Here is a 23,604-nt window from a genome sequence, read left to right on the forward strand (position 1 = left end):
GTGGAGTATAGTGTGGGAGTGGAGGCAAGGGAATTGTAATAGATATGTATGATATTGGGGGGAAGTGGGGTGGCGGATTGGGGGAGGAGGGTTGTCACTTCGAGGGGTAAAAAGTATAACTAGTGCACTGTGTTGTACAGCTGAAACTAATTCTAAAAAATGTGTATTTCACACACACACACACAAATACAGAACCCAAGATGAGATCCAAGAACATCCCCTCTTGCAGCCCGGTGTGATCCCTGGGTTCTGGGTGAGGATTCGACTGCCTTCTCTTGAAATATGCACTGCATTTTGGAAGGATTTCTGCCCCCAAAGGATAGTGTAAGTTTTGAAGTTGTAAGCTCCAGGGATGTGTGCCTTCAGTCAGAAATATGCATGGAACCCCTACAGTGTGCCAGGACGGTGCTGGGTGCCAGAGGTAGAGCCATGGTACAAAATACGGTGATCTCTGTCCTCCCAAAGTTGCTGGGAGGGTGGGGAAGGTGGATGAGCACGGGAGCCACCAGGCAGGAACTTCCAGAGAGTTCCCAGCCACAAAGCAATGCCCCGGTGTGTACAGCCCTCAACTACCCTGTGCCCATTGAGGGCAGCTGGACAGCTATGGGCATTCTCATTTCGTGGATGAGGAAACTGAGGCTAGAGAGAGGATGGCACTTGCAGTGTCTCCAGGTGAGGAGATTATCAGGATATAACCCAGAGTTTCAGCCTCTCAGTTCTGTATTCCTTCCACTTATACACTTTTTAGGCTTAAAAAAAGAGTTGTGTGTAAGCATTTGTGTTTTCATTTATGGCTTGCTAAGTCCCTGGTGCTGGCTGTGGGCACATATTAGTTTGCCCCAGGCACGCGAGTTGTTGGTGGGTCCCTGCACACTGCCGTTTCCTTCCCCCAGACCCCTCTTTCTGGCATGCTTTTTATGGGTTCACTTTCATATCCTTCAAGGCTCAGCTCAGACCCATCTCCTGCAGGAAACTGCCCAGCTCCCCCATCTGAAGTCAGTGCCCTCTTCTCAGGAGACCTTGTTCAATTTCCTGTTGCGCCTGGCACTCACTTTGGGCACAGGTCTCCAGGAGGGTGTGAACCCCCCAGGAAATAAGAAAACTTAGAGCTTCTATTTGGATTTAAATTTTAGCCTTATCCTTTTACATTTATATTTGTTTTTATATGATTTATTTTGTATATAACATTATACTGCACAAATTATAACATTTAAAAATATATTTAGCTTATAAATAAACATAGCAGTAATAGGAATGTGTCCCCCCAAAAAAATTTAATTTAACTGACCTGATAAAATTTAAAAATAAAGTTTGAAGATAACTGGGTCATGCGAGGACAGAAACTATGCCATATTCCCCTCAGTGCCAGAGGCCAGCCAAGGCCAGAAAGGTTAGCTCAGGCAGCCTCTGCCTGGGAGGGGGCTGAAGGCAACCCACCTGCAGGCCACCCCTTCCCCATAGAGCTGCAGGGTGCCACAGCCAGCCACCCTCTGCCCCCACCCACATTCGACTTTGTGGTGACTCCTTTGTGGCCACAGCCTGCTCCAGGGACTTAAATATTTGCAAGCCGCTTGAATCTGAAGAGTTGTCTGCTGCCCATGCAGAAGAGGCTACAGGGCTGTCCCTGTCCTGACTGCCCACCGTTACTGGCCTGCCTGGGAGCAGGCAGGAGTTGGCAGGCAGGCCTGTGGGTCAGGCGTGGTTCCCAGCCACAAGCAGCTCATGCCATGGCTCTGCCAGGAAGTGGGAGAAGACCAGTGAGCCTGCGCAGAGACCCAGAAGGGCCCCTGTGGTTTGTGCCCACTCCTGCACACCTGAGCCTCCCTGGTTGTTTTGCAGGAAGCTTGGGAGGGAGAGTTGGGCAGGACTGGGTGCAGACTGCAGGCCTCGGCTCACCCAGCTGCAATTTGATCCCCTTCTGCTCCCTTCCCCAGATCTGTAAATAGAACAACCGAGGAGCCATGGCCCAGCCAGGATTTGTCACTCTTACCTTCAGGCCACATGGATGGGCGTCAGGGGCCCTGCTGGACCTCGAGGGCCTCCAGAACTTGTACTACCTGTCCCGTCCTTGTGCTGGCCTTGTGCTGGGCACTGGGAGGACAGAAGGATTTTGAGACGTGACCAATGCATCTCAGGAAGCACCTCAGACAACAGCACACACAGGCACGCACACACTCACACATGCACCCGTCAGAAAAGATGCCTCTGAATTCTTGTACGTATTAACTAATTTCATCCTTACAACAACCCATTTCATCCTTAAGTCATATTTAAACAAATATAAATGTTATAATTTGTGCACTATAGTGTTCTATACAGAATAAATCATATATAAACAAATATAAATGTAAAAGAACAAGGCTAAAAAGGTACAATTGCTGTCCCCATTTTAAAGGTGAGGAGACTAAGGCTCAAAGGCATCCAGCTGGTAAGTGATGGGCCTGGTTATGATTTAACCCAGCCCACAATGGGTCACAGTTTCTGCATCAGAACTGCAGAGGAAAGAACGCCTCTAGGGGTCGTTTCCACTTTTGGGTATTATGAATAATGCTACTAGGAATATTAATTAATGTACAATACACATCAGTGCATCAGGACGCATTACAACCTGGAGGGTTTCTGTCCTAAGGAGTGAATTTTGGTGGCAAGAAGTGCTTCAGAGGTGCTTTACATTTCGTTTCCATCCATCCTGCAGCTGAAAGCAGGGCCTCTTAGGACCACAAGTTGGGGACATGTAATCGATTCCTAGACGGACAGGCTGGGTGGAGCTCAGCGAGAATCAGGTGTTAGAGAAGCCACCCAGAGAGAGGCTCAGTGATGCTCACATGTCCCAGGGTCAGTTCAGGGCCAAGCCATGTCCGCCCAGCCTCTGCCCGTGATTTCCCTTTGCTGCAGTTGCTTCCGTCTCAGCTCCTCAAAAGGAAGCAAATACCGAGTCGGGTTCTGTGCAATGAGCCTTGAGAGCCAGTCCCAAATAGTACCTTCCCCCATCATGCTGCTAAGTCTGGGGTTAAGCATAGACAGCATTCAAAGTCTGGGTCTCACTGCCTTTTCTCCTTTCGGTGGTTGGGTTTTGCTCTGAGGCTGTAAACCATTTGGGTTCTTCAAGGACCAGCAGATGCCATGTGTGCCATGAAGCCCTGCCTGGCTCCCCCTCCAGAAGTGGTGTCTGCCTCCTGGGCAGGAGCCCCAGCATGCCTGGGCCACCCCTGTGCTCCATCCCTTGCTGCCCTTTGTCCAGTCCTGGGTGAGTGCACCTTAACCGCCCCCCGTCCCCACACACACACATATACCATTGTAAACCCGACTGTAAACCATCTGAAAAACGTGGGAACCACATTTTACTCCTAGTTATACTCTTAAGAATGTTTAGCACATAGCAGTTACTCAGGAGATGGGAGGGAGAGAGCAGAGAGCGAGCAAAGATGAAGGAGAGACTTCTTTACATTTCCATCAACAATATACAACAACAAAACGGGGTCCCTTTTTCCACATCCTTGCCAACACTTATTATCTTTTGACTTTTTGATAATAGTCATCCTAACCGGAGTGATAATAATCATCCTAATCACCATGATTAGTGATATTGAGCATCTTTTCATGTACCTGTTAGCCATTTATTTATATGTCTTCTTTGGGAAAATGTTTATTAAGGTCCTTTGCCCATGTTTTAATTGGATTTTTTGTCTTTTTTACTATTGAGTTGTATGAATTTCTTATATTTTTTGTATATTATCATTATATAATACACACACACACACACACACACACACACACACACACACGGTGCCAAAAAATGTATACACGTTTTAAAAAAGGAAAAAAACTATTAAAATTGTAATACTCAATATATGCCAATAACAAAAGATGAAGACAAGTCATGTTTGACTTCTTCAATTACAAGCGGTGCTCAAAGTGGTTACCATCAGCATCCAGACACTTCTGATTATGGCAGACTACTGCTTTGAGCAATGTTGACCAAAGTGTCCACTTGTATACATATTTTTGGCACCCCTGGTGCGTGTGTGTGTGTGTGTGTGTGTGTGTGTGTGTGTGTGTGTGTGTATACCTGAGTATATCAAATATACCCTTATCAGATATATGGTCTACAAATATTTTCTCCTATTCCGTAAGTTGCCTTTTAGTATTGATTGTTTCCTTTGCTATGCAAAAATGTTTTAGATTGATGTAGTCCCACTTGTTTTTCTTGCCTATACTTTTGGTGTCAAATCCAAAAAAAAATCATTGTCAAGACCAATGTCAAGGAGATTTTCCCTACGTTTTCCTCTAGGAGTTATATAGTTTCAGGTATTACATTTAAGTCTTTCTTTCATTTTGAATTGATTTTTGTGTATGGTGTAAGATAAAGGTCCAATTTCATTCATTTGCATGAGGATATCCAGTATTCCCTACACCATTTATCGAAGAGAATGTCCTTTCCCCATTGCGTACTCTTGGCATCATTGTCAAAGATTAGTTGACCATATACATGTGGGTTTATTTCTGGGCACCATTCTGCTCCATTAGTCTATGTGTCTGTTTCTATGGCAGTACCATACTATTGGGTTGTCGAAAAAGTCATGACGTATTTTTTCTATGTTTTTCATTTCAAAAACGCGTCATGACTTTTCCGACAATCCAATATTTTGATTACCATAGCTTTGTAATACAGTTTGAAATCAGTAAGTGTTATGACTCCGGCTTTGTACTTGCTCAAGATTGCTTTAGCTTTTTGGGGTCTTTTGTGGTTCCATACAAATCTTAAGATTATTTTCTCTATTTATGAAAAGTGCCATTGGAATTTTGATAGAGATTGCTTTGAATCTGTAGATCTCTTTGGGTAGTATGGACATGTAATTCTTCTGATCCATGAACATGGATATCTTTCTATTTATTTATGTTGTCTTCAGTTTCTCTCATCAATGTTTCATAGTTTTTAGTGTGCAGACCTTTCCCCTCCTTGGTTAAATTTATTCCTAAGTATTTTATTCTTTTTGATGGTATTGTGAATGCGATTTTTAAAAATTTCTTTTTCAGATAGTTCATTATTAGTGTATAGAACTGCAACTCATTTTTGTATATTGATTTTTGTATCCTGTAACTTGACTAAATTAGCTTCTTTTTTTTTTTTTAGCTGAGCCATCCTGCCACCTGTTGGTAGCACAGCGGCAACTCAGCTCGGGCTAGACTCGAACTGCTGTTGCTCAGAGCTCAAACCCTTGAGCGAGCTCTTAACCATCTGAGCCACTCAGCCAGCCCTGAATTAGCTTCTTAGTTTGGACAGTTTTTTGGTGGAGTCTTTAGGGTTTTCCATATATAAGATTATATCATCTGCGACTAGTGACAGTTTTACTTCTTTTCCAATTTGAATGCTTTTTTTTTTTTTTCTGGGTTGATTCCTGTGGCTAGGACTTCTAGTACTGCGTTGAATAGAAGTGGCAAGAATGGGCATCTTTGTCTTGTTCCTGATCTTAAATGAAAAGCTTTCAGCTTTTTACTATACAGTGTGATGTTACATATGGACTTGTCATATATGGTCTCTATTATGTCAAAGTACATTCCTTTTATACATAATTTCTTGAGAGTTTTTTGTATCATGAAAGGATGTTAAATTTTTTCAAATGCTTTTTTCCTGACCTATTGAGATGGTCATATGATTTTTACCCCTCATTTTGTTAATGTAGTATATCACATTTATTGGTTTGTGTATGTTGAACCATCCTTGCATTCCAGAGATAAATCCCATTTTATCATAGTGTAGGATCCTTTTAATATGCTGTTTAATTCAGTTAGCTAGTATTTTGTTGAGGATTTTTGCATCTGTGTTCATCAGGAATATTTATTGACCTGTAATTTTCTTTTCTTGCACTTTCCTCATTTTTGGTAACAATTTAATGCTGGCCTCAAAATGAGCTTGGAAGTGTTCTCTTCTGTTCCATTTCTTGGAATAGTTGGAAAAGGACTGGCATAAATTCCTCTTCAAATGTTTTGTAGAATTCATCAGTGGAAACCATCCAGTCCTGGGATTTTTTTTGCTGGGAGATTTTAAATTACTGATTCAATCGCCTTACTCATTATTGGCCTGTCAGATTTTCTATTTCTTCATGATCCAGTCTTGATAGATTGTATGTTTTTAGGAATTTATCCATTCTGAATTATCCAATTTGTTGGCATATAATTAATTATTCATAATATTCTCTTATGATCCTTTGTATTTCTATTGTATCAGTTGTAATTTCTCCTTTTATTTTTTATTTAGTTATTTTCTTTTTTCTTAGTTTAGCTAAAGATTTGTCAATTTTATTTATCTTTTCAAAAACCAAGTCTTAGTTTTGTTGATTTTTATCTATTGTTTTTTAGCTTATAGTTCATTTATTTCCACTCTGATCTTTTTATTCCTTCTTTCTGCTTACTTTGGACTTAATTTGTTCTTTCTCTAGTTCCCTGAGGTATAAAGTTAGTTTGTTTAAGATTTTTTCTTTCATGTAGGCATTCAATGTCGCTCTTAGAGCTTCTTTTGCTGCATCACATAAATTTTGGTATGTTGTATTTCCATTTTCATTTGTTTCAAGATATATATCTGCTATATAGATTATATGTAGATTTATATATAAAATTTCCCTTTGTTTTCGTCTTTGGTTCATTGGTTGTTTAGGAGTATGTTGTTTAATTTCCACATATTTGTGAATTTTCCAGTTTTCCTCCTATTATTGATTTCTAGTTTCATACTGTTGTGGTCAGAAAAGATACTAATATGATTTCAACCTTAAATTTGTTAAGACTTGTTTTATGACCTAACATATGATCGATCTATCCTGGAGAATGTTCCATGTACACATGAAGAGAATGTATATTCTGGTGCTGTTGGATAGAATGTTTTCTTACATATATATATAATCTATTAGGTCCATTCAGTCTGAAGTATAGTTCAAGTCCTATGTTTCCATACTGACTTTCTGTCTGGATGGTCTATCCATTGTTGAAAGTAGGGTATTGATGTTCCCTACTGTTATTGTATTCCTGTTCATTTCTCCCTTTAGATCGGCTAGTATTTGCTTTATATATTTAAGTGCTCCTATCTACCATGATTTTAAATTAGTGATGAGTTTTTGAAGAACTCTTTCACAATTAAATTTGTGATTTGACATTGGTCAGTATGGGCGACAAACTCACAGGTACTGATAATGCTACTGTGGTTTGCTGCTTACATTCATGCATAAAATAAATAGCAAATTTCAGTTAGATCTTGGTGACAATTAAAATATAATTTTCCCAATAAATTTACTGTAAATTCCTGGTCCCAGTCTAGGGTTTCCTCCCTGTCTGTTTATACCTCAGGCTCACTGAAGGAGCTCACAGGGCACCCACTCAATCTCAGGGTCCCATTTATGTCATGACCCACCCCAGCCCTACCCTTAGAGAGTGGGATTTCAGTCTGCATTCATTCATTCAGCAAGTACTGAGCACCAGCTCTTTGCCAGCCCTGTGAAATATAATGAGATCCAAAGTGAAATAAGATGAGGTCCCTGCCTTCAGGCTGCTTAACATCTACTTAAGGAAGAGCATCAGAGGTACCATTCCGAAATGCAAAATGTAAATAAGCAGAGGAACATGCCTGCCTGTCCTAGTAATCAAAGGTGACACCCAGCGATGATGAGGTTGGGGTTCAGTGGTCACTACTGGTCCAGGTAATCCTTCTGAAAATAAGTATGGTATTGCATAGTATTGATCATGGAAATTCCATACCCTTCTTTCTGAGCATTCTTACTCTTCCAGATTTGTCCTGAAGAAATAATTTAGGAAGAACAAAGGGTGGAGGGCAGAGGTCCGTCCCCCTCCTCTTTCTGGATCTGTGCCCTCCTCGAGAAGGGCCAGGTCTCATTCAGCTTGTCCCCATGTGGTAGCACATGTTAGCACTCATGAAGGCCTGTCAGGTGAATGTTTGACCACCATGCAGTTACGATGAACAAGAGACAGATGGTAGGAAGGGCAGTCTAGCAGCCCTGCACTGACTAGTTCCTGTTTTCTCCTTCAGCCACCAAAATGTCGGGAGAGATGGACAAACCGCTGATTAGCCGTCACCTGGTGGACAGTGACTGCAGTCTTGCAGAGGCTCCCAGTGAGGCTGCCAAAGTGGGCATCCTGGGCAGCGGAGACTTTGCCCGCTCCCTGGCCACACGCCTGGTGGACTCCGGCTTCAGCGTGGTGGTTGGAAGCCGCAACCCCAAACGCACAGCCGGCCTGTTCCCCTCTGCAACACAAGTGACTTTCCAAGAGGAAGCAGTAGGCTCCCCTGAGGTCATCTTTGTGGCCGTGTTCCGGGAGCACTACTCCTCGCTGTGCGGCCTCAGTGACCAGCTGGCCGGCAAGATCCTGGTGGACGTGAGCAACCCCACAGAGCAGGAGCACCTGCAGCACCGTGAGTCCAATGCCGAGTACCTGGCCTCCCTCTTCCCCACCTGCACAGTGGTCAAGGCCTTCAATGTCATCTCTGCCTGGACCCTGCAGGCTGGCCCGAGGGATGGGAACAGGTAGGTAGGTGCTGGGGAAATAACGACCATCATAACAATAAATATCAATGGCTAACTTTCCGTGAGGGCCCTTCGGGGGCTAGGCTCTTTATAGTCATTGTCTCAGCTCATCTTACATCACTGCCAAGCTCCATTTTATGGAGGAGGAAACTGAGGCTCAGAGATGTTGATGAACTTACTTATGCTAAGTCTCATATTCCTTCTTCTACGGTAACTTGGTTATCTAGGGAGCAAGGAAGAAAAGGTTGATGGCTTTCTTTTTATATTTAGAGTCAAGAAGGGAGAGGCTGCTTTGCTTTTAGAAATGGACTCAGAAGGAGGAAAGGAACACACGTATGCGCCAGGCCCTGAGGAAGTGTGTATGTGTATGTCCCAAACTTTATCTCATTTATTCCAAGGTCTTCCAAGAACCAAGTGGATTTCTCAGATCCACGGAGTGGATTTCACAGGTTTTTCTGGGGGTGGAAAATGGCTCCAGAGAATGGCCAACGCTGCGTGCAGTTCTTGGCAGGAGGAGCTGTCTTAAGACAAGGTGGTTTTTAATGCCAAGAGGCCAAGCATTTTCCTGGAGGAAGAAGCCTGGTTCTACAAGTGTGTGAGAACTTCTACCAATGAGTCCAGCCCAGGGCCTCCTCTGCACAGCCCCATGCAGCTGTGGGGGAGCATGCAGGTGCCTGGCCACTCCTGTCTGCAGGGACTCCCGTATGTGGACAGGCCAGGAACAGTGGGTGAGTGTTGGGTGGCAGGACGAGAAGGGAACCGAGCTAGCGGCTGGCTGGAGAAGACTTTGAGGCCGACCTTGGCCTTAGCCCACCTCATATTGTTAGGCACAGTGAGCCGCAGGGCCTTCCAGGCTGAGGGGACAACCTGCAAAAGCACAGACCTCAGTTTCCTCACCTGAAAAACGAGGACAGTAGTACCTACCTGAAGGCTTGTGGCAAGGCTGAGGGATTACACATGTAAAGCCCAGTACACAGTGCTGGGTCAATGTTGGTAGACAAGAGTGACTGCAGCAGGGCCAGGAAGGCCCATGGAGTGTTTGAGGACCTGAGGACACCAATGTGCCTGCATGAGAGCTCATGGTGGGGAACGGTGGGCTGTGAGACTTGGGCTGGCTTGTGGAAGGCCTTGTGTGTTGGCTGAGCACCATAGGGGGCTGTAGGGGGCCGAGGGACATGATTGGAAGGGACACTTCTGGACTGAGGGATAGAGCTGCACCCATAGTTGCACATTCTGGGCCCTATGCGAGGCCCAATTGCTGAGCGACCCCCAGGGCAAACCACAGTCCTCGAAGCACCTATTCTAAGGGGCTGTGGTGGCTGCCTAGGTGGGCATTTTGCTTGTGGAGGCTGGTGGTAATAAACTGGACAAAACACTCACTGCTAGGTGAGCCCCAGCTGCTCTCCTTGAATAATGAGCATTGCTGGGCCAGAGACTGGGTGGCTACAAGGGGCCGAGGAAAGACCCCAGGCCTGAGAGAGCCACCCCCGCTCCCAGCTGTACCATTAACTGGCAGCTCGCTGGACCTCAGTTTTCTCAGCTGCTCAGTGCGGAGTTTGGCTCTAATGCTCTCTGCAGCCCTGCTCACCTCTCTGGCCTGTGAGCCTGTCTGATTCCCCTGCTTCTTCCTCCCACAGGTGCCCATCTGCAGCGACCAGCCAGAAGCCAAGCGCACTGTCTCAGAGCTGGCACATGCCATGGGCTTCACACCCATGGACATGGGGTCCCTGGCCTCAGCCCGGGAGGTGGAGGCCATGCCTCTGCGCCTCCTTCCGGGCTGGAAGGTGCCCACCATCCTGGCCCTGGGGCTCTTCATCTTCTTCTACGGCTACAACTTTGTCCGGGATGTGCTGCAGCCCTACGTGCAAGAGGGCAAGAATAAGTTCTACAAGCTCCCACTGTCCGTGGTCAACACCACACTGCCGTGCGTGGCCTATGTGCTGCTGTCGCTGGTCTACCTGCCCGGCGTGCTGGCAGCCATCCTGCAGCTGTGGCGTGGCACCAAGTACCAGCGTTTCCCTGACTGGCTGGACCACTGGCTGCAGCACCGGAAGCAGATAGGCCTGCTCAGCTTCTTCTGCGCCTCCCTGCACGCAATCTACAGCGTCTGCTTGCCTGTACGCCAGTCCTACCGCTATGACCTGGTCAACCTCGCCATCAAGCAGGTACAGCCATGCCCGTAGCCCAGGTTCCGGGACCAGCCGTGCCCCTGGGTGCAGCCTGCCAGTCACTGTGTTATCTGTGGATTCTGTCCTGACTGGAGAGTGCCCACATCCTGCTGTCCAAGATTTTGAGTATCAGTGAACAAAACATGACAAACCCTATGCTTGTGGGCACAGCCCAAGCTGGGGAGACTTAACCAAACACAGCAGTAAGTTACAGAGGGATTTTAGAAGCTCGTGAGTGCTAAGGAGAAACACCAAGCAGGGGAGAGTGGTGGAGTGCAGTTGGAAAGGGTGGTCAGGGGAGGCCTTGCTCGGGTGATATGTAAGCAGGGCAGGAGGGACGAGAGAGGGAGCCCGTGCTAGCAACGGAGCAGCAAGTGCAGAGGCCCTCTGACGGGAGCTGCCTGGCACAAGTGAGGAACAACCAGGAGGCCCGCGTGGCTGGAGCCGAGCAAGGGGGTGGCAGTGAGGCCTGACAGGTGGGAGCCAGACCAGGGAAGCCTTGAAGGCTGAGGACAGGCTTTGGCCTTAGACTCAGGGAAATAGGGAGCTAGTGAAGGCTTTTGAGTAGAGGAGTGATGGTCTGTCTGATGTTTTAACAGGCTCCCTCTGGCTATCAGTAGGGAACAGACAATAGGGAGTAAAAGGCAGATGCTGGAAGATCAGTTAGGGGGCTGTGCTGAAGCCCAAATGAGAGGCGATGGAGGTTGACAGTGGGGTGGGAGCAGTGGAGGAGCTAGAAGGTACCAATGCCGGAGTACAGAGACTCACACAGTAGATGGGAGGTGGTCAAGAATGACTCCGAGCCTTTGGTCTGAGCACCTAGAGGAGTGGAGTTGCCATCTGCTGAAATGGTGAAGGCTGCAGGAGCAAGATTTGAGGGCCAGTGGGAATAAGTATTCATTCATTTAGGAGACACATGGTACTCTTTGGCAGCAGGATTCCTGGGAAATGAGGGGCCTTCCGGCCAAGCCAGGTAGCAACACAGGCAGCATCAGCTGGTACCTATACCCACAGAAAGAGGCCCCCATGATGCTACCTTCTCATTTACAAGCTCACAGGGCCTGATTCTGAGTCCCAAGCTCAGGTCTGCAAGCAACACTGCCTTTCTTTAGTTTCTCCAACCTGCTTAATTCCACCTCCAGTCCCTAGCCAGGTGTATGGGTCCTGCCTACTCCAGGACACTAAGTCACCCAGCAGAGTTTGGCCCAGGTGCCAGTGAAACACTTCTTATCTACCCCTCCTTCCAACCCAGATGGCCTCTGCAGTTTCTGCTTGGGAGATACAGGGATCTTGGTGGAGCTGAGCCCTCCCCAGGTACACTCACCATGCAGCCATCCCCTTGGAGGCTGGACCACCTCCCAGAGCAGGATCAGGAGGCAAGGTTGGGCCGTTGCCTGGGAACCACAGACCTCAGCCCCTACTCTCTCTCAGGGCCTCTGCTTCCCTGCTGGCAGCTTCTCAAATGGCCTCGTCCTTCCCCACCCACGGACACCTGGCATCATGCATCTGTGTGCTTGGGCTTTCATAAGAAAAGGAGAAACCCAGACTTCAGGCAGAGAAGCAAGATGTCTGCTGGAAATTAGAGGAAGGGAAAAAATAATAGTCACAAACCTTTAAAAAAATAAAAAAGCTTGCTCTGTTCCAGGTACCATTTTAAGGGCTTTGCATACTCAGTGTCAATTCATTTAACCTTTATCTCATCTCTATAAGCCAGGTACTGTGCTACCCTTAATTTACAGATGAGAAAAGTGAGCCACAGAGAGGTTAAGTAACTTGACCAAAGTCACACAGCCGGTAAGTGACAGAGCTGGGATTCAGACCCAGCCATTCTGCAGATCCATACTGCTTTCTCTAGGGGAAGCACGTCTGGATGAACAGCTGAGTAAAGGATCCCAAAACTCAGCTCATTCACTCATTCATTCACCGAACTCCTACTCTACCAGGCCCTGGGATCCCAGAGGAGAAGAAGACATAGACAGTCTTGTCCCTCCCCTTAGCAGGTGTGGGGAGCTGTGATGCCCTGAAAGCCAGAACGCCTGGCTCTTGTCCTCCAGCATCCCTGATTGGAACAAAGACCTTGGCCTTGAGCAATTCACAACCCCCCTTTTGTCCTCAGAGGCCTGGTATGTAGACCCAGGTCTCTCCCACTGCTAATTTTTTGGATCCTCTTTGATATTTTCTTCTAAAAAGAGCCAGCCAACTAGACAGGAGGCTCTGTGTGGTTCCTCAGGGACTGGCACTGTTTGCTGCCCAGGAGGTGGCACATCTGGGTGGCAGGCATTTTAGTCAGTGGGTGGGGAAGAGGGAAATGCCCTTCCCCCCACACCACCCCTAGAGCCCAAGGCAAACCCCTGCTCCCCTCACCACCCTCTGACAGCCTTTGTCTAAATTCTCTGCCCTGCCAAGGCTCTCCTTGATAGTATATTAACCCAGTTTTGCCATGATGCAAATACCAGGGCACAGAGGGGTGCATGCCAGGTAGTTTCCTTGAGCTCCAAAGCCCTTTAGGGCTGTAGGCACCCCTTGTGGAGGTTGCCAGGCAACCATCACTCCCACAGGACAGGATCATTCTCAAAGACAGCGAATAGGTGTCATACAAAAAGGCTTAAATTTGTTCTGCAGAGTTCTGGAGGGCAGATCCAGGGCTGATGTGTGTATGTCAGGGACGGGAGATAGTTAGAGGAAGGCAGGGGGTTAACACAGCAGAGCAGAGCAGACCAGAAGTGGTGAGTTGCCCAGACCTGGAAGTGTTCAGATGCTGGATAGTCTGTGGGTCAGCCATGCGCTCAGGCTCTGAGACAGCACTGGAGTCTGGTCTCTATTCAGCTCCTAACAGCAGGGCCTCCAGGGCACCTGATGTGAGGCTTTCCCAGCCTACCCTTGGGCCACCCTCTCAGGGCCCCCTGGTGAGTCAGCACTCACCACACTACGTGGGCTGCCCTACTGGGCCTTTGGGGAAAGGGGCAGTGTTAGGGACGGCACAGGAGACTCTTTCTGCAAGGTTTCCTTTAAGCCCCTGAGTCTGCAGACGTGGAAGCAGAGCTGTATATCAGCTGTAGAGAAAATCTCTCTGACCATGTTCATTGATGGCATTATCATGGACAACAACTAATATTTGTATAGTACTTTCTGATTTGATTGTGTGGTTCCCTAGAAGTGCATTTCAAGATCAAGGTCAACATCAAAGAAAATGTTTAACCCACACACTGTTTTGTTCTTCCCCTCGCCCCAGATCTAGTCTAGGCTGTCAGGGAGAACTGTCTAAAATTCACATTTGACCGTGTCATTGCTGAAAAGTGCTCAGTGACGCCCCACTGCCCTCGGGATCATGATAGACTGTTTGCGATGCAGCCATACATGCTCTTCTCAGCCTCATCTCCCCACTGCTCCGGGGCCACATCTCACTCTGCTCCCATAGTATCCTCTGAACGGGTGAAACTCATTCCTCTTGTTCTGGGCTCCCCACCTTCAGACACCTTGACAGCCTGACAAACTCCTATTTTTCCTTCAAAACCCCACTTGTGTTAAACTCCCCCAGCCTATCTCCCTCATCCCCCATGCTCACCTCTGAAAAATGTATTTTGCCCACACTTCTATGGTTTTTCTTATGCGTAACTGTGTAATTGCTCTTTTGCATGCCTGTCTTCCGCCTGACTCCAAGTTCTGTGACTGGGTCTTCCACCCCTCGAGGCCCATGGTTCCTAATACAGATTCCCAGCACATGTGCACTGAGTGGCTGTTTGTGAACTTGGCCACCATGGAGCCAATACCAGGCATCTCTTAAGAAGAGTACGTGTAGAAACTGGGGCCAGAACCAGTCTAACTGCCCAGCTGCCATTAGGAACCACAGCACCAGCCACTTACATTAATCGCCTAATCTCTGCCAGTCACATGCTGCTCCTTCCACACACGTCCTCCTTTTCATCTTCGCAATTACACAGGGAGAAAGAAAATGATACCATTAGCCAGGGAAGGGACTGCCCTGGGTCCCATGACTGCCCCCAGGGCAGAGTTGGCATTGGAATCTGGGACTATGAGGCCATCCCCTCCCTCCCCCACACACCCCCCACTTCCCTTCTCACCTCGCCCACACACAGGCTGCCTCTTCCACATCCTGCCTCCCACTTCTCCAGGTTTGGCTGGTGGTTGGCACCACCCTCTTCCCACCCACCACCCATGGGACATGGAGAAGGGCTAATACTCAGCCCCACTGGTCCTCCTGGCCCTGCGTCCTTCAGGGTCTAACCTGCAACCTACAGGGAAAGGAAATCCCACATGAAGGCCACCTTTTCATCTCCTGTTGACAAACACTCTCCTTGTCATTCCCAAGGTTCTCTTCCTTGACTAGCTCTAAACATGGCAGCATTACTAGGGGAATGGAAAGTTTGATCTACGTTTCAGGCAGCCGTGTGCACAGCTCACAGGGAGCCCTGAGTACAGCACTGGGGCTCAGTAGGTTGGGTAAGAATCTCACAGGCTATGGAAGGTGGTTGGATCCAGGCTCCTCACCACCCACAGCTCCCTCACCTCCTCCCCATGCCCCTTCCTAGCATCCCTGCAGAGTGGAAATATTAGAGGAAAAAAACAAGACATTTTGCAAGCAAATGTGGTATGTGTGTAATCATCCAAACTCTGACTTGTGACATTAACTGCCTGATCTTACCAAAATGCGGAAGGTGATGACTAATGAGGTATACTTGAAGAACAAACAACTTGCCATGAGATGACTTAGTTAGCAGCCGTTGTTAAGGCTGCGAAGGTGTAAGACTTCTTCAGGCTCAGTGACTCAGGAGCCCTCTCTGTCCTCTGCGGGTAATAGCAGCCACACCTTTGTAGCTAACACTGACATTTGCTTGGTACACCAGCAGAGTCAGGATTTTAGACATGACCTTACCCAACTATCAGGTGGAGAAACGGAAGCCCAGAGGCACGTACAACTCGTGGTCAGGGTGAGACTGGGTCCTCAGACTTCTGGTCCTTTTGAGGTATAAAGACACCAAAGTGAGCCATCCTGCCCTAAAATAGAACAGAAGCAATTATTTTTCTCACATAGCAGGAAAACTACCCAAAGGATGGTATTTTCTGTTTTTTAAAACTTTCACTCATAAGCTTTTCAACCATTTTGCTCAGCCTACTAGATTCATTTTTAATATTATATCTGGTAACTGTGCTTGGATTATTTTCTTCCTGCTGAAATACTTTCTCAAAAACCTGTATGAATCATTCTGTTTTGTGAAGCAGAGGCCTACCTACTAGAGCACTGTCACGTTTCCTAATGGAAATACTCCTCCTCCTGCTGGTAGAATTAAAGGACCAGCATTTCATGGTGTTTCTCAGACAACACCTTGACTTCCAGGAACTCTGCTACCCGGTCTTGTTGGGAAATGGTTCTCATGGAAGGATGTTGGTAAAAGTACTTCCTCGTGTGTGCTGTATGAGTGAGTGTCAGCTGGGCTGGGATGGGGCTCAGCTGCAAGGACAGTCCAGCTGGGGAGGGAGGGAGTAGAAATCTCCGGGCCCACAGGACCCCTATTTGTGTGTCCCTGGAGCTCAGTGGGGGACCCAGAGCTCTGTGAGGGCAGATAGCCTCGTTCTCTGCAGCCTAGGGCCTGGCACACAGTAGATGCTTTGTAAGAGCTTGCTGGTCCACCTGGTGAGTGGATGTCAGTTTCTGCGGCTTGACAGTGGTAAGCCAAAGCTACATGCCTCAGACAGAAATGGGGAGCTGGGTGGGAAGGTGGGAGCTCAGGGCTTTGAATCAGGAAATGTTAACAGGCTTAGTGTCTGTGTGTGTGTGTCTGTGTCTGTGTGTGCCCTGAATGCGGGGCAGTGGTGGGGGCAACTTGGGGGACCAGGGAGGCAAAGGGTCCTGGGGGGGCAAGCAGGCAGCAGAAGCATGAGCCCATCAGGCTGAAGTGATTCTAGGCTAGGAGAGCCCCTCCATCCCTTTTTTTGGGGATTGGAGAACCAGAAAACCAGGTGATGTGGCATGTTTGAAGGGTCTGTATGTCTTGTTGACTTCTGACTTTTACCCGGCTCATGTGACCACCTGCTTGACTGGCCCTAGGCAGATCTGTGAAAGCTACAGGGAGGGAGCCCAGCCTTTGGAGCCAGACGGCCTGGGTCCTGATCCCAGCTCTGCCATCTCCTAGCTGAGTCTAACTGTGCGGAAGGTAGTTGATCTTTTTGCCTCGATTTCCTGTTCTGTAAAATGGGGATAAGAGTTACCTCTACCTGGGGTAGTTGTGAGGATTAAGTGATCTGATACCTGTAAAGAGCTTAGAGCAGAGCCTGGCACGTGGTATGTGCAGTGGAAATGTTAGTTGCTCCTCTGTGTCTTGCATCCTATGGTATTTGCTCACTTACATCCCAGGGCACCGACCATTGCCACCGTGTTCATGGTTTTCCTTCCGTCCACATCAGGTCTTGACTAACAAGAGTCATCTCTGGGTTGAGGAGAACGTCTGGCGGATGGAGATATACCTCTCCCTGGGAGTGCTGGCCCTCGGCATGCTATCCCTGCTGGCTGTCACCTCGCTGCCATCCATTGCAGATTCGCTCACCTGGAGGGAATTCAGCTTCGTTCAGGTACAGTAGGTCTGCCTCTGTTAGTGAGCCTCAGCTTGGCCCTGGCCTCGCCGCTCATGGGCAGGCACCTTCCCTTTGCAAACTGCCTTGGCTTTGATAACCTGTGTAACAGGGGACCGCTCAGTGAAATGCCAAGGGCTTCTGAACCCTGAGAGCCCATCCAAGTCTCCTGACATCTGGGGAAGCCAGACATATGCATGTAAAAAAATTAGGCAACAGATCACTGAACCCTGGGTGAAACAGTATCAGTTTCCACAGTTCTTGAGCTTCCCGAACAAAATCCCATGCTGTGCAGTCACTGGGCATTTCACTGGCCTAGCTGCGAGTCAGTGAACCAGTAAGTGAGCCTAGCCGACCACCCAGCTCCCTCTTCTCAACCCGGGTCTGTTGGTCCCTTAACCTTTTGATTCCAGCAGGGTGGATGTGAAATAAACATTGGGATCATCAGTATATAGGGGATGAAACACAGCATTTCCCGAGGGACACCATTCCTGTGAAAAACCCATAGAAAAGGAGGTCTGGAATCAAATGAATCGAAGTAAAGATTTGCATCTCCCTAACAGATTCACAGTGCTCTTTGGCACATCAAAGATTCTAATAACCTACAACAACAAACCTTGTTAACCAGACTTATTTGAGCATTAGCACTCTTCCCCTACCCCCTTTTTTTCCCAGATAACAGCTGTGTACACTTACAGAACACACACTGAGAAATGCTACTCGTGACAAAAGGTTCTTGATGCATTTATTCATTCAATAACTGTTTATTGAGACTTACTGCATGCCAGGCATCGTGTTAGGCCTGGGATACAACAGGGAACAAGACAGGCATAGCCACATTTCAATTATAAGGACGACTGAGACAGAGACCTCTTTTACATTTCTTTGTCGCACCTGCCACTATTTGCCATACAGAGTACATGGTCAGCTCCCAGTGTTGACAGATTAACTCACATCCCCTCCCATGGATGGGCGCTGACTAATCCTGGATTCTGCCACCACTATTGTGTCAGGGCAGAGAACAGCCATCGTCTCCACCCCCAATGTCAACAACAATCTGTTGCAAATCTCTGAGTAGCGAGGACACAGTACAGGACTCACAGAGGGACACTGATGGTGCAGTACTCTTATGTAATCCCAATTAATTGCTCCTGATTGGGAATGCTTATATACCTTAGAATAAGACAGCTGTGGTTTTGGGTTTTTTTTGTTGTTGTTGTTGTTGTTTTAAGTATGTTTGTTTCTAAATCTCATGGACTGTGCTTGTCTCAGAAGGTCCCTGGAGGAGTGCTCAGGGCTGACACATGCTGGCATTAAAGGGCAAAAACAGAATTTTATGACTTGGCCACTAATCCTTGTGTGTCGCACACCCAAATCTAGGATTTTCCTGTTCCTGCCTGGAGTATCCCAGGGCGCATGGTTTATCCACAATTAAAACAGACTGCAGGTTGCTCCCCTCACCAGTAAGTTGCTCCCTTAAGCAGCCGCAGATGACAAGCCAGGCTCTGGCTGCCCGAGAAAGCCAGAGGATTTGGTTTTGTTAGCCAAGCTGACTGGGACCTATGCAGCCACGCTCTACTTTACATATTGAAAGAGGACTAAGAAAGTCCTCCTGCCACTGCAAGGGCAAGGGGGTTGCAAGGCTGAGGGATGGGGAGAAAGGCAGGATTTTACTTGCAGAAATAAAATGCCCACATTCTGTCCACAAAAACAAATGCTCTCTCTCCCCCGGGAGTGCGGACACGGAGGAGGAGCTGTGAGCGCCAGGGAGCCTGTCCCTGTGCTGTCACTGTGGGCAGATCACATCTGCTCCCGGAGGCTCTTGTAAAATGGAGTAAGTGCCCTGCAAGGATGCTGTGAGCCACTGAAAGAGATTATGTGTGAAAGAAAGATCAAAAGCATTTTGCTATTATTCTTAGAGCATGTAGCCACATTTCCAATTATCCCCGACTAAGCTACCAATCAGCCATTTGTGAGTTCATTAGGTGGCAGCGAAAGAGGAGAGAGGCCAAGGGACTCTGACCCTAGGCGTGAGAATGGTCCAGGTCAGTGTTTGCAAACTGCCGTTGACACTCAGTGGTAGGTCATGAAATTAATGTAGTGGGTCACAGCCAGCTTTTAAAAACATGAATGGAATAGAAGGGCAAAGAAAACGTCAGCGTGCTTTGCATGTTGTAAAGATAGCTGTTTTTTTCAGTTGTGTTGATTCAGTGGTTATATATACATCTGTGGTATGCCTGGTTGTGTACTGGGAAGTAATGTGAAATGTGGTTCTTACTGTGAACCAGCAGCTAAAAAGTTTGAAGTCATGGGGCTGTCTTGGAGAAATACAAGGCCCATCCCTGACCTATGGACTCAGATGCCCGGGTCTGGCTCAGGGTGGCTCTGGAAGTCAGTTTGGGGCAGCTCCTCAGTGACTCTTAGGTGTGCATGATGCAGTGTGTGGCAGCCTCTAGGGAAGGGGACATGGATTTGGAGCCAGCAGACCTAGGTGTCAGTCGCAACACCACCACTTTCTAGCCCTTCGGATAATTTTTTAGCCTCTCAGAGCATCATGTCCTCATTTATGTCTGTGTGCACTTCCTGTGGTCATCGGGAGGATTTGAGTTGAGGACATGTCCAATACACAATACACACAACCAACAGTGGCTGTCTGATTTCTGAACTAAGCTGCAGTTTTCTCCTGTAAAGTTGGCACTGCCAGTGAGGAGCACCCTGAACCCCATTTCCTTCCCCTGCCACACGCGACCACAGCAGGTGACTGGGGGGCTTACAAACTTTCTATGGAGATGCCATGGTTCTCAATGGATCTGGCCTGACCCCTCGGTCTTTAATGATCTATGTAGCTAAAAGCCATAAAAAAGGTGTGTTGATTCCATAGAGATGACTTGAGTTTACTTTTTTTTTTTGTAGAGGGCAGTGTCACTGGCCCTCACATGTGGGATCCGAACCAGTTCCCAACCATCGCGCCACTCGGCCGGCCCTGGGTTTACTTTTATCCTTTTGTTCCCGAGGCTGTTTTCAACGTTTTTCATTTGGGTGTTTGTTTGGGTGGTGGCATTATTGTTTTGGTTTGGTTTTAGCTGTGGTAGCTGCTCCTAGTTAAGCCAATGAAACACCATTAAACTGCAAAATACCCAGGTAATGCGGCTTACCTGGACAGAGAAATTAGGATTCAGCTCTTAGCACCTCTCTTCTGCCCCAAGTCAGAGGAACTCCCTGAGACCCTGCCTGCTCCGGTCACCGGCCTGAATTAATGACAGAGAACAGCTCTGACCAAGCTTCACAAGCCTCCATACCAGTAATTGGGCACCAGTAGGAGCTACCTGAGGACATGGCTGCTTCTTTTTTGCTAACAAGCTTATATATAATAAAAATGGCCCTAGCTTGGGGCAGAGTGGGTATTAATTGCCCCATAACAATGCCTCCCTTTCTTTGGACCTCTTTTAGCTGTTCTGGGATTTTCAAATTGTTCCCAAGGAGAGTTTACAAAAACAAACCACTGGAATCCTCCAGGCTCCCATTGGGATTGGAAGTCACAAGGCCCTTTGTTACTGGCTGGCCTCTGGCTGGCAGTGCTCTCTCTGTGAACCGCTGCCCCAGGCTGGTGCTTCCTGCTATCTGTCACTGTGGGATTTTGGGGTGGCAAAAGGCAAGGATGTATGAAGGGCATCAGCATCTCCATACTCCCAGCATGTGTTCCACACGCCCAGCGCAATCCATCGCTCTCCATTAGGGGCTGGGGATGGTGGCTCCACGGCATGTCGCTGAGGGAGGTACTAAGGCCTCACCAGGGCTAGGTTCCTAAGCCCAGGTGGGTTCTCATGGCTGCAGCAGCTGGGAAACCCCACGATGCAGAGTGTGGACACATCGAGGCCCTCAGTGGGCCGCTGTCAAAGGAACAGATGGGTCCAGGTTCACGCCAGCAACTGGCCTGGGCAGACGGGCCATGAGAACGCCTCAACTTGAAGCTAGACGTGCTTGGGTGAGGAAAGTCTCATAAATTAGTGGTTCATGGTCCTGGCTGCACATTAGCATCGCTGCTGAACTTCTAGAAGCTACCGATGCCTGAGCCCTAACCGAAACCAATTCAATCTACATTTCTGGGACTGAGGCTTGGGCATTAATATTTCCCCAAGCTCGGGGCCAGCCGAGTGGCTCAGTTGGTTAAGATCTTGCTCAAGACTGAGCTCTGAGCAACAGAATTGCTGGTTCGATTCCTGACCCGAGCTGAGCTGCCAACAGGTGGCAGGATAGCTCAGCTAAAATTATTTATATATATATATATATATATATATATATATATATATTTTTTTTTTCCATGCTCCTCAGGTGTAGCCAGATTTGCAAACCACAGTCTCAGACTGATAAACTCTCAGGGATAAAAGACACTTCCCAGCTATCTCAGCAAACCCCATAATCCACACCAGTAGGCTGAGCAAGGGTTTGCAGCTGGGCAGCTGGCTGGGGAACGTCAGGATGGTTGTCAGGCTTGTTCAAGATTTATTTCTGATGTTTAGTGCTGGGACCTTATCCCCTGCCCCCCTTAATTTTTTTATTGTGGCAAAATGCACATAACATAAAATTTACCATCTTAACCATTTCTAATTATACAGCTCAGTGGCATTAAGTAAAATCATAATGTGCAACCATCACCACCATCTATCTCTAGAGCTCTTTTCATCTAGCACAACTAAAACCCTGTGTCCATTAAATAACTCCCCATGCCCCCTCCTCCCACCCCTGGCAGCCAACATTCTACTTTCTGTCTCTATGATTTTGACTACACTATTGCGTCATAAAAGTGGCATCATACAGTATTTGTCTTTTTGTGACTGGCTTATTTCACTTAGCATAATGTCTTCAAGGTTCATCCATGTCATAGCATTGTCAGAATCTCATTACTTTTTAAGGCTTAATAACAGTCTGTTGTATATGTACACCACACTTTCCTTATCCATTTATCTGTTAGTGGACACCTGGGTTCTTCTACATTTTAGCTACTGTGAATAATGCTGCTATGAACAAGGGTGTGCACATGTCTCTTCAACACTCTGCTTTCAGTTCTTTTGGGTAAATACCCAGAAGTGGAATTGCTAGATCATATGGTGGTTTTATTTTTAATTATTTGAGGAATCTCCATACTGTTTTCCACAGTGTTTGCACTAATGGTGCACATGTTTCCAGTTTCCCCACACCCTCGTCAACACTTACTATCTGGGGTGTATGTGGGTGTGTGTTTTGTTTTTGTTTTTATTTTTCGTTGTTTTTCCCCTTCTGGTTTTTTTTTTTGTTTTTTGGGTTTTTTGGTGTTTTTTTAAAGATTGGGGAATTTATTGGGGAATTGGGGGGGAGGAACAGTATTGGGGAATAGGGAAAGGGGAACAGACAAGTGCTGTCCTTTTGTTCTTTAGCCTAGTTGTGGAGGACGTCACTTCACTGGCCCATGTTGATATTATCATTGTGCTCTACCCGGGTGAGGCAGATTGGTCGCCGGCCACTGGACCTCCACTCACGGCGGCTCTTGGCAGCTCACACTGGCTGCTAGCTACTCATGGTAGCTTTACAGCAGCCCACTGCAGCCTCACTGCAGCCTATGCCATCACCAGAGACTCACAGCAGCCCAGTTCCAGGTCAAGCTGTTGTTCACCATCTTAGCTGTAGAGGGTGCAGCATCACTGGCCCTCATGTGGGATCCGAACCAGGGCCTTGCTGCTCACAGCTGGTGTCCCAAGCCAACTCTTAACCAACACGCCACTCAGCCGGCCCTGGGGTGTTTTTTTATTATAGCCATCCTAATGGGTGTAAGGTGGTATCTCATTGTGGTTTTGATTTGCATTTCCCTAATGATTCGTGATGTTGAATATCTCTCTTCTTGTGCTTTTTGGCTGTTCGTTTATCTTCTTTGGAGAAATTTCTATTCAAGTCTTTTGCCTATTTTTGAATTGGGTTGTCTGGTTTTTTCTTGTTGCATTTAGGAGATCTCTATATATTCTAGATGTTAACCCCTTATCAGATATATGATTTGTAAATGTTTTCTCAGTGCTGGGGACCTTTTAAACCCCAGTCTTCTTCAATATCAATAGATCAGGCCTTGGAAAAGGTTGGCGTGGTTTAGAACTTGCTAGGAGATTTGGAATTCTTGATTGACATGTCTGAAAGTGACAAGGATTTGACTACATGTGACTCACAGTCAAGGAGGTCTCCATTTGGGGGCTGACCATATTAATATGACACATGAAGCAACTGGGTAGTGGTATAGAGCCAACCATGGCCTTTCCCAGTGGGCCGTGTTGAGCCAGGAAGTTGTTAAGGAT

General features: G+C 47.3%; 1 protein-coding gene across 1 annotated transcript in view; it reads left to right on the forward strand.

The window, feature by feature from the left end:
* Positions 1-23,604, forward strand: part of STEAP3 (STEAP3 metalloreductase) — a 43,437-nt gene that overhangs the window by 15,315 nt on the left and 4,518 nt on the right. Inside the window, 3 exon segments of the mRNA XM_019629258.1 lie at positions 8,036-8,535; positions 10,169-10,696; positions 17,123-17,287. Of these exon segments, the coding sequence (XP_019484803.1) occupies positions 8,044-8,535; positions 10,169-10,696; positions 17,123-17,287 (1,185 nt within the window). The 5' untranslated portion in view covers positions 8,036-8,043.

Source organism: Hipposideros armiger, unplaced genomic scaffold, assembly GCF_001890085.2.
Source record: "Hipposideros armiger isolate ML-2016 unplaced genomic scaffold, ASM189008v1 scaffold_833, whole genome shotgun sequence".
NCBI lineage: Eukaryota > Metazoa > Chordata > Mammalia > Chiroptera > Hipposideridae > Hipposideros > Hipposideros armiger.